Source organism: Porites lutea, chromosome 2 (genome assembly GCF_958299795.1).
Source record: "Porites lutea chromosome 2, jaPorLute2.1, whole genome shotgun sequence".
NCBI lineage: Eukaryota > Metazoa > Cnidaria > Anthozoa > Scleractinia > Poritidae > Porites > Porites lutea.
Window position 1 is genome coordinate 54598164 of NC_133202.1, and position 12381 is coordinate 54610544.

General features: G+C 38.3%; 1 protein-coding gene across 1 annotated transcript; it reads left to right on the forward strand.

The window, feature by feature from the left end:
• Positions 1-3542: 3542 nt before the first annotated feature.
• On the forward strand, positions 3543-5879 carry LOC140927219 (uncharacterized). The gene is made up of 2 exons (XM_073376859.1): positions 3543-3707; positions 4148-5879. The coding sequence occupies exon 2, from the start codon at positions 4282-4284 to the stop codon at positions 4825-4827; it is 546 nt and encodes a 181-aa protein (XP_073232960.1). The 5' UTR covers positions 3543-3707; positions 4148-4281; the 3' UTR covers positions 4828-5879.
• The last annotated feature ends 6502 nt before the right edge of the window (positions 5880-12381 follow it).

Here is a 12381-nt window from a genome sequence, read left to right on the forward strand (position 1 = left end):
GTCGGATAATTTCCGTAAAAAGGCTGTTCTGAAAAAAATATCAATTGTAAACTAAAGCTACAGTGCAAAGGATTGTCCTAAAACATTTTTGGGGCGTAGCTGTGCTTAAACTTCTCCAGAGGCTTGCTTTAGATTTTCCATATATTTGTCTGTAATTTTCCCGGGACTTTCTTACAGACAAATGTATAGAAAATTTAAAAAAGTGGTTCTAGGTCTTCAAGTGAATTTAACGCCTTCAAATTTTTTCAGGAGAATCCTTAGAAGTGAAGCTTTAGTTTACAAGTCATATTTTTTTCAGAACAGCCGTTCTACGGAAATTATTCGACATTAGATTCTCATACAATCACTGTAATTTTTGACGCGTTTGCCTACTCGTCAAGATGGCGTCGAAAACCGTGACAAGGTCTATTCGGTACATTTGCCGCGTTTTCGATTCAGCAAGGTAAACGGTAATTGGGAAAATATTAACCATTGTTTATTATGTTCGCAATCTACAGTCAACACTTGTTGCTATCATTTTTTCTATTTCATACCTTGTCAATTTTTCTTTCCTGTAAGTTCATTTATGAGTGTGTTCAAATGTTTTGCTAGCTGCTCACGTTTCTTTCCGGGAAGTAAAGGTGGAGTAATCAATTCAGTCATGCGAGCGGAGACGATGTTTATCGGGGGGAAAGGGAGAAGAGGCCCCCTCCTCAAAAAATTCATACTAAACGAGTCAGTAGAGCCTTATATAGAACTTTGCTGAAATTCTAATTACAGTTTGGTTGGAAAATTTGCGATAAAGGAAACCTACTAAGACAAATTACTCCTTTCCGCTTGATTCTTAAGCCATTCAAAAAGCCTTGAAGCTCTCATTTCTTTTTCATCGTAATCAGTCTCTGCTTCCTTCACACGCTTTCGCATGGCGTGGAGTCGGTTTCTTTTGGGAGGAATTTCGGATACACCTGTACAACGTCCTGCCATATTGGAAGCCAAACAATCAGATCTCGGATGGCCTTCAAAGATATTTTTGAAGACGGCGTCGTTTTCTGGCTCAGTGATCCTTGGCAGCGGGTCTGTCGTCGTATTAGAGTGTTCTTCGTACAAAAATGACTCTAAATCTGCCAGATTTTCCGTCGAAAGTGGAAGCGACAAACTTCTCCTGGCCTTTGATTTGGTTTTAATTTCTGGAAGTGCTGATTTCGAACCTAGAAATAGACAATCATCCCCTTCGCTCGCTCTTCTAAGATGGCAGGCCCATGAATTCCGCTTTCCTGACACGGTCAGTTCTGGCTTGGATGCGGTGGTTTCCGGGCGATTTTTTTCGCCTCCTTTTAGGGTAGGAAATGTAGCATTCCTGTACTGAACTTTCAAAGTATGAGATACCTCATATGGGCAGACTTCCAATGGCTGGTAGCCCGACGCTGGCAGGGGATCGCAGAGCCGGTTTCTGTAGACTTTCTGTGCACATTTGACAGATGAACTGTTGCGCGCAACCTGTATAAAATGTGGCATAGCCATTCCTGTTGTTTTCTCGAGGGAATTACTACTCATTCCCGTCAGGTCTGTAGTCAAAGAAGTCGAACGCGCTTTTTGCTTCTATATGGGCTATTACGTCGACGAATAATTGTTGATGCGAGTAATATGCAACCAAACCAAAACAAGGGGTTAAAAGTCTTCACAGCTGAAGAACCAACTTATACTTGCTATAGTAAGAGTTCAGTTATAGAAAGCCCTTAGGCCAAGTAGCTGTCAATCCTATTATTCAGTTGTTTTCTGTTAGACATATCTACGTAAACAGAACAGCTCCCACAATCTGGTAAATTTCCATTGTAAACGCGTACATGTGTGAAAACTTCAGTATTTTGCGTTGATAAAGTTGTTTGACTTGTTTCAGTGCTTAGCAAGGTATTAAAAAAGAAAAAAAAAACTCCAACGTGCCGTAACCGTAATCCGGAATGCCTGGTATGAAATGTGTCCCCTTGTTTTTTAAAGACAAAAGAACACTGAATCAATTTTACTTTTAGGTTGAATGCTACACTGCATATTATGAGCCACCACCTTACTGTAATATCCCATTTAAAACGTACAGCAATAGTGAGATAGAAATTAATCTGTATTCCATCAGATATAATTATTTAAATACACAATCTAGACGGATGTCATTAACCTGGGGTGATCATACTTGCGTATAAACACTTATGTAGTCTATTTTGTTTTTATTCCGGGAATAACGCGGGGGGAGGGGGGAAGAGGGGGGCTCCTGCGGGGGTAGCTAATAAAGTTCCTTTACGAGGAGGCTCCGGCCAAAGTTGCACGATTTCTTCCACTCATCCTGAGTTGCGGATGGATATATAGACCAAATTTACACCTTTTTCTTCTAATCAAAAAATTCAGTATGGCAAAGATGCAAAAAGAAAAATTCAACACTGGATATACTTTCTGTCAGAGTTGCGCTGAATGGAGATAAAGGCCCCTCCAAAACTAAGTTTTTCGCCAAGGTACTTACAGATCAGAGGAAGCTCTTGTAAGCGGACACCCTCGGCACGCGAAAAAGGTGTGCGTAACTGGTGTATACCTCGCGAAAAAGTGAAACAACAACAAAGGGGGTCCCTTTTTAAGCGCTTCCAGTTACACACGGACTAGATCAGAGCATGCTTCAGCAGTTTGAACTCCACTCTTACAAATAATTTCATCAGACCACAACCTCCCCCGCCTCCTACACATCTGTCCCCACGGCGATATTTGGTAGAACACTGGGAACATTATAAAGCTCTAATTAACTGGTTAACTGATCACGGGAATAAACTTTGCCCGCTTTCACTTGTACTTAAAAAATCAAAAGACTGCATGTTAAAGGAGCTCTTGCCCTGAGGGCAGGTCAACTGTTACAAATTTCTACAGTTATCTTTCCAAATTCTCACGCAATGTTTATAAATTTGTCAAGTTTTACCTCACAGACTTCACAAGACTGAAACGACTGTCTTGTTTTCGATTTAAGCTATTAAGAAAAGATTAATTTGTGAGGAAAAACACTCGGCTTGCTAATCAACTAGCGGCACTGTATGTCGCCTGCTCCAGGATCCAAGGTAGTAACATCGCGCACGTCTTATTTTCGCCTAGCTTGTTTTATTTTCTCGACGTCCCTACTATATCTGAGAACCAGGCACAGGCTTGTATGCTGTCTATCTACTGAAGTCTCAGCCTTTCTCTTCCTGTACCTTATTGCCCCAGGTAAAACTCGCGATTGGAATTTTCGTTACATAGACTAAACTGCAGCCGAAAGCATGCATCAATTGTTGATTTAGTTTGCCCTCCCGGAATGGCCTCAACCAGGATACCGGTTTTCATACCCATTTTACCAGCCCTTAAACAAGGGTTAAACGTCGACAGTTAGTGAGCATTAACTGAATTCGTTGGTATTCTTTTGATTAAACCGTTGATTTTTGAGATAAGCGATCGGGATTGAGCACTGGTTTGAGAGAAAAAAATAGCTTATCAGATTATGATTTAAGCTTTTGTGTTTATTCCTCCTTTTTGTTCCAAATGAGTTCGCCTTAGAAATTGCAAACTGAAGGAATGCAGAATTTTAAGCATCTTAATCAGTTCCAAGTGTGATTAGCACTGTCAAAAAGCTAGCTCTTTTAGGAAATCACTTACGAATGTTGAAATTCAAACAAGCGAGTGATATGCTTACAAACATTTTTAGAGGACTATGAAAGTCCATGGTAAGTTTACGACTTTAACCGAAGTAATACCTAGACAAAGGTTTCAATGACTAGCTAATTTTAATATCGGTAATAAGTTTTCACTTTCATTTAGTTGTCTATAGATGCCTACTTATAAAATCATTATGATCTTCATCACCAGCCAGCGATGATAGTTAAAATTGTTTACACCTTCTTAGTGCGTCATAAAACCAATGACAAGTGAATTTGTCTCTGGCTCTCCCAATTCTAATTATATGTGCTGCAAGGCGGACTCAATTATCTCACATTTTAAGAGCCTGTCAAGTAGAAATACCAACTGTTTCTTGTAATTACTACATAAGTCGCGTGAATTCATATTCAGGGTTTTTGTCGGACAGGTTTTGTGGACTCTTCTGCAAACCATTTTGTGATGTAGCTATAAGCCTTGTCATTAAATATTTAATTTTTTTAATTATTAGGTCCAGATAAATGAGTTGTTTCCCTCTGCCCAGCAGACCGTTCAAATGAGGTCAGAAAAGGCGAGACAAGTCGTTTTATTTCGGTAAACAGTTGCTTCTGGATAAACGTAGCCGGTAAATCGAATAGGTAGGAGATGAATTTTGGCGAGAAAAGGCGCTCACTCACGAGCGAAAACGCGGATCTTACCACAAAGAAGAACGTATTTGAGGACCGACGGCTTCAGCGGAGACTTCAGGAGCTTGAAGAACTTTCTTTGAAACAACAAAAGAAGCGTCAAGAAGAACAACTAGACTTTGCCCTTGAGAATCTTTCTCTTGAGGACATGAGAAGGTCCAACGGCCTTACGAAAAAAATTCTCAGGTCGAATTTTCTTCCTCCCATCATTCGCAAAGCAAGTGCAAGAGAGGGAACAAGAAGTGCTGCTGAGGTTCGTGGAAATGACCAGGACCTGCTTCTAGAAAGACTGCGTGGATCGAAGATAGCTCAGCGATATTTGAGCGACAAGGGCACACGGAAATTAACCAGGAGTTTATCTGCAGACGCAGGAATGATATGCGCACAGTCTGGATTATCAACTGGTGATCAACAAAACAAGTCAGGTCCTTATTCGGCTTTCGTTAAACTGCAAACCCATCGCCGGCTATCAGAGTCATATACCAAGACTCAAAAGCTTAGCTAGTGGTGCAACTGAGATACCGTTTTTCAGACAAAGATCAATGCAAGCTTAAATACATGTTCGGGGAATGAATTGCCCAAGTCGCACTTGATCGTTAAAACCATCAATTAAGGAAATAGTGAAGATGAAATAACCGTCGTCAAGGAAGTTTATAGTTGTCTACCAATTAGTTTTACCACTATTTTGACTATATATTGATTCATTATATAGCCACACTGAAATATCATCATCAGTGGGGAACCGTATCAACCAGCTCAGTACAAAACTGCATTCCATTCTCTGTCACTTACTTGTGTTTGTGTAATAGTTTACTAAAACTAAACTATGAGTAATATTAAGTGTTCGGACCAAGCTATTTGGTTGTCATGTATTTAAGATCATTTATCAAAGTTTATTAAACCGAATCATGATGAACACAACTAGAAAACAATACTGTAGGTCCATTGACTAGCTTTTAAGAAAGATACCATGCATCATGATCATCATCATCAACTGTTGTTAGTAAAGTAAAGCCATTTTACACAATGTAATACGAACTTGAGTGACAATCATATCATTCCGTAGGGAGTTGCACTGCACTGTCCAGCAGTTTTCGTTTTCCAGTTTTCTTCTGCCATCGCTGTTCAACTGCTCAGTAAACTGTCAACAATTTGCACACCCACTGGCAGTTTTTTTTAGTCTTGTTTCAAGAGAGTTAAGTGCTTCTCAATAGAAATGTCTTGCAAATGGTTTATGATTTTTATCCCGTCCTTGGTGACATGTTTTAATCATATGATATATTTTAATTTTTAAGATGTCATCCTCTTAAATTGCTTGAATTGCATCCTTCTTTTACTGTATCCTGACTGCTCCTAATAAAAAAATTTCTCGCCTAAAGGTTTCGCTGTCGGGGATTTTAATTTTTGAAAGAATAGATCCTTTTAAGCATCGGAAACTGGTTCCCGTCCCTTAATTATAGCCAGAAATCAACACTTTTGTCGTATAGATACTGGCTCCCTATTACAATTAATAAAGAAAAGGTTGCACTCGCCGACTTATACGAGTCGCTTGAATTTTCTGAGCGAATAATGTTACTGTCGAGACCGAATCTTATACTAAAGGAGTCCACGAGCAGTTATGATAAAAAAATAATAATAATAATGAAAAAAATTAAATATTATAAAACTTCCTCTACCATAAAGTTGTTTTGCAAGTTAAATAAATGAATTGAGGCGGACCGTTAACCGTACGTGTATCCTGTTCTTACATTTAGCTTTTTGTGGTGGCAGCAAGTTCTGATTAGTAATTCGCGGTATTTGTCTGCGTTGTAATTGGCCGGAGTAATCACTTTGTTTTGCAGGGTTACGACAACGAACGGGGGTCAATTGGAAACCGTCCCAATAATACAATAGATGTATAGTGGAGTATGACCAATTCTTTACAAACTACTCCAAAAAGCTGTCAAAGTGGTTCGAGACCCTTTCAAACATCCCTGTTCCACATTCCGTGTAATATTCGGCAAGTTTATATTAACTGGATATTCTGCCAAGGTTAAGTTGGGAACATGTATAACAAGGGAATTTTAGATTATGCTTAACACTCCTAGCGACTTAGCGACTTCCTTGTTGGAAGAAGAAGGACTTAAACAATTGGCAGTGGGGGGGAGCAATATAGTTAATAACTAAAAAACTAATGAACAAAATTCAAACAAAAACATCCTTATTTTTAGCTATCTACTGAGGCACTAAAGTTATAAAGGTTGCCTTGGACTTCATCCACAACTCTTCCAATATTCTAATCCAGCTGCAATTGGCAAATGTCATTTTCTTCACCATCCATTTGATAGCATGTTCACCACGCATTCACTATTTGTTGGTAACACAAACAATATAGATTTTAAAACGTTATGTCTTAAGGGCATTTAGAAAAGAAAACAACGTAATAAACTGTCACCACAATTTTTTTTAACAATCGGACTACAAGGACTAGTTTTCTTTTGAGTCAAAAAACAAAATGGTTGAAAAGGTTGCCATTATCATTTTGTTTTTAATGAGTTCAAAATGCATCAGCTACTCTTTACCACTCAATAATAGGTAGTGAGAACATTAGCCACTGGCCGGAGTGACAACATATTTTTCATAAAGGCAGGGAAATGGGGGAACAATAGGCTAAGTATAATAATATAGGGAAATTCTGTTACATCACGACGATAAGTTGACTTTAGTGAGAAGACTGCTTTGTAGGGAATGAGTAATCCCCAAGTATATATCTAAGCATCGCGCGCCCCACAAAAATGCCAGAGATAAGAGTTAAAAGTGGTAAAATGTACGCTTTGTAAAGATTGAGAAGTACAAGTTTTCCAAGGCGCAGCATAGCAATAAAATTGATGATATTGATATTTTTGCACACATTAAATCAGTAGCTGCGATGCCATGCAACTGTAAACAAAAAGACCAAGAAATGGACCTCCATTTTTCTCCAATCTCCCATTAAAGTGTAATGATATAGCCATTTCATACTCCTCTTGGTCCAGTAAGAACAATACTGTATAAATGCATTAGACTTCATTCCGCAGTGTTTAGTTAAGTTGTGTTGAAAATAATTATCACATAAATGTTGGAAATATCTAGAAGGAAAAAAAAATTTTTTTTCACTATTTTTTTCTTTAACTTTTAAGATTATTAAATTGCAATGAACATCTCTGTCAAATCTTCTCTGGAGCATGACCAAGACTTTACGACGAATAATTTGCGCTCATTAAACACTCAAAGTGGGGCATTAAACGAAGCAATTTATCTTGTCTTAAGTGGAATGAGAGTAAAACATAACAGGGAAAATTCGAAATTGATCGAGACGCTTCTTCTCATTGGTTGTGTTTACGTCTTTGTCTACAGACTAATTTTACTGGAGTTAGTAGTTTAGTAAACAACTGTGAATTAACTTTTTGAAAACCAAGTCTCTACGTATGCATTTTAACATGAACAAATGTCCTAGACTAGGGGTCGTTGTGATCATGGGCGAAAAGTAATACGACACAAAAGACAAGAATGCCTCATTAATTATGGATAAGTCATCTTATGTTAAATTGTCAATATCATAACCGGGTTAGAATTCACGATCAACCTATAAATCAACACCTAAACACCACAAGATACCAAAAGTTGGCTGAAACGAAGATTTTTTAAGCGATTATACAGCGCTTAATTAACTCACCGATTCGCATAGTCTTGGTTCCCAAGGACCCTGCTTTGAGCATATCTCACCCTCTCCCACTCTACTTCTCCGGAGTTATGACGTTCAGTATCGTAAGGTTTTCAGGTGAAGCTTCTTATAAGTTTCATTTTGGTACATTTGATTCCTTCATGAGAGGAGGGGAGGAGGCCACCGTCTTCCCGACGTTTTTTCGGCCACAATGTTTCGTGGAAAGAGCAATTTCAAGACCCCAATAGGTAACTTAAGGGGTACCCCAGGGATCTGTCTTCGGTCTTGTTTGGTTTTTAATATAGTTACATTTTATTATGACCCTTCCCACCCCCCACACACCCACACCCACAAAGACACACACACATACAAAAAGCTAATGCTGCTGCGGAATGAACTATGTATATGGAACTAATTAGAGCTTCTTAGTCACACACTTAAAAGAGAGATAAAAAAACAGTTTCAAATTCCCGTATAACATACTCCACTGAGGCCCTGCTCGTAAAGATTTCGACATGCTTTGGCCAGGCCCAACCCACTTACGGAATATGAACGTTTTGTAGAAGTAAACGAAATTTACTCCTTGCTTCAATAGTATCTTTATTCACCTTTATTTAACAACTGTTTGTAGTAGTTTATTTGTCAACATGTTTTTTAACATAGCAAGGAAAAGATAACGACACACCCGGCCATCGATCCTTTGCATGCTGGCGTTTAAACATTCATGAAAGTTTCTCTATAATACGACCTAGTTGTTCAGTTTGAGAATCTGGAACCACACCTTCTTATGGAGCCCTTTTCTTACCTTGTTTAATTTTCCCAAGGGAGAAACCCAATTTCAGGAAAGAGCGGGTGATGGGAAACGAAACACTTACGGGCAATTTGACCTGACATCATTTTCCAGCCGACGCTAACCTTTGATTTTTTTATGTCCAACTTTAAGATGGCTGAAGAAGAAGCCTGTTTGAAGCAGTTAAGCCCTGGCTCTGATTGGCGATCCAGCGTAAGAAGGCTTTCCCATACCCGTTCGCTGGGTGAAGAGTCACAATCTGCAAGCTTTGTTCTAGTGCGACCAAGAATTAGAAGCGGTTCTGACCCAAATAAAGTGAGGCATGATAGCTCCACCCATTCAGAAGAGATCACCTCCCTTCGACTCGGTAGAACTGCTTCTTTACAAGGTATGAGGGAAATTGAGAGGCATGGCTTGAGCTTTGATAAAGTTGGACTGGAGGAATGGAAGCTGCCCATTGTTCCTTCAAGGCCTACGACTGTTGGAGCAAGTCAGTCATTCAGCAAAAGAAGTGATTCCAGTGTGAATTTACCCGACCTATTTAAAAATTCAGATAACTTGAAGCTACGTAAAAAGACAAGCTTAAAGGAGCGTCATGTTGAAGATGCTGAAACTACGTTTGACCTGGTGAAAAGTAAAGCTGAATACACAGCCACATGGTTGAGCGATCAGCAATTAAATTAAAACGCACAGAAAAAAATTCTTCAGTGCTTTATCTCTTTGTTTTAATTTGTTTGTGATAAAAACACACTAGGTGACGAAGGATCGATCACTGGAAACGATACAAATAAAACTACACACTGACATCAGCTAGTATAGCTTTACTCTTGACACTGAACTAAACGCTACAAGCAAAAAGCTTCCCCTGCCTACTAGTCGACACCAGACATGTCTTTGCGCTCAAATTTCTCTTCCAAACTGCGCGCCTTCATCTCGACAACAGTCCAGTAGAAAGTTTACTAAACTCCTGTAAGACCTCAGTCGCTAAGTTTTACGCATAAAAGGACTTTGTACCGCTCCGTTAATAAGATACTATAACCTCTCTTAAAGCCCAAAAACCAGTTACACGGACGGAATTGTTCATTCTGTGTTCCCGCCATGCTTCAGTCTCAGTTCGCAGTTGACTGATGGAATGATGTTCCTTCCGCTACGCCATTTCCGTCGTAGATTTGTTATCGATCTTGCGTAGCCGATTCTGTTTTAAATTATTTCCATATTTTTCCTGCTTCAGTCAGCCAAATTCCTTTCACTTTCGTATTATTGACAACAATTCAAAGTTGTTAAATTCGTTTTTCAAAATTCACTTGCTTATAATTATGTCAAACCACATTTCAAGAGGTGCTGATTTTCCTTGAGCCCCTGATGAGCCCAATCCAAAAATGCCGAAATGGTGCAATAGAACCCCTAAAATATGGAATGGGTTACTTTTTAAGGAAGATGTAGAAATCACTCGACAAAAGGTTTTTTCTTAGGACGAACTTGATATTCCAAATATCGAGCGTCCTATTGTAGCTACAGCTTAACTTGAGAAACTGTGAGTTTGAAAGGTGCATGTGACCTTAGGGCTTCGAGTAATGACGTGGCTGGTATACCTATTTTCCCTTTTCAATTAAATTTACGTTTTCCCACTTAATTGTACGGGGTATACTCTCTCTGTATTATGAAGACAGTTACGCTAGATGGAGCATAATGGAAGGCACTATAATAGCTCTCATGAAACAAATTTTGTCATGTTCACTAATAGGCCTAACCTCACTGACTCCAACGAACAATAGGGAGGTCTCTGTCGAAATTAACAAAGGCGGACGTAGAAGTATTGACAACGTCAGGTAAAATGAAACATTAGATTCTGGAGTATCATTGTTTAGACTGATAAATATATTGCAGAACAAGGCACAGCTAGGCACACGACCAAACACATGTAGCTATAAGTTATTCTCAGCAGCATTGTAAGAGTACTAAATCTATGACACACTGTCCACTTTGGCGCGGAAACAGAAGTGACGCCACGCGGTGTTCAGCTCCGTGTATTTAAGTAGTGTTAAAGTATTCCGATTGTAGTGACGGTGGGGATTAGAAAAGGAGAACGAAACACTATCCAAACACCAGATCGAAACACTGCCAACACCTGCCACGCCTGTGACGAACTAAATCATTGCTAAGCAAAATCAAGTTTTCTACGTGAGAAGAAGCATCTTATTTGTTGCATTAGAACCGGACCTACCAATAAGAGGCCATGAAGGCATCTTTACATACCTTTATTGTAACAATATAAATAAGACAGTAGTTTCATTTTACCTGTAATGCAACTAACAGATAGTTTCATTCAGGATTTTGGTTTCTTGTGCAGATTAGAATGTGTTTGTTTTAATAGGATTAGTAAATGTGATTATAAGAAAAATGAAAATGAATTGTGGTAGCTAAAATGACTGCATCGTGAAATTTTAATGTCATGTTATGGGCAGAAACTTTGCTTGTCAATGACAAAATGCAATTTCATGGCAATCAGCTGCTGTGTATGGATCGTTAGTTATCAGTTGATTTGTGTTTTGCAGTTTCTAGTTAAAAATGTTTCCCAATTGCCTCACAAAAAACTTCGTCCCTTCGCTTGCTCTTAATAACTGCCTTTCTCAAAATTTCGACGATCTTCAAAGGAATAAGTTAAATTGAAAAATATCGATTACGCTATTCAGATCTCTGAACCTGATTATATATGAAGCAAAAAATTGAATAATAAACTTAGTAAAATCATAGTAGAGTCAAAGCTATTATCGATTCAGTATGTATAAATACTACATTTAAAAATAATATTCACAACTTTTTAAAAAGGTACCAAATATATACTTTACGGAAGTTTGAAGCTAATGCAGTTTATTCGTCAGTACTGTCTATTTGTATTTATTGTGATGTTGGTTTCATGCATGTATAAATTTCTGATAGGAAATTTTCCTGTTGATATGGCGTGGGGGTCTTGATTAGTTATATTCCTCTTTCATCTTTTTTTAAATGCCCGTGTAATCTTCTGATGACTGCATGAAAAAATAATAAATAAATAAATAAAGTAAAATAAAATCCAAAGTGAAAGGCACACACACAGTTGTATCGTTAATTTTACTCAGCTAAAACATAAAGTGAAGCTTAATCCGCCAGGTTCCACCGAAGCCGTTAAACTGCGTAAAAATTTTCATCCATCCAGACGCGGACGAACGTCTCTATTAGATATAAGAGAGCAAGAACCGATAATAGATCAGTTTCTCTCCTTTTAATTTCTAATATTTATTTTGAACAGTTCAGTTTGTTGGTTAATTGGACCCTGAAGCGTTCGTATAGGATGCTAAGTCACGTTTACAGTTATATAACCTCGTCAATTTTGAATAATAGGTAATTATTTTATTGTTAAGTATGAATTGTTTTTATAACAAACACACTAAGCCAGCTTATATAAAAATTAACGATCATTTTAGCGATCAGTAAATTACAATTTGAAAATAAGCAAGATTCCCGGTTCTCACACGCGACTTTAGGTTCGCTTGGCTGATGGAATGATCTTCCTTCCTGGATGTCATTTCCGTTAAATGTCCTAGTTC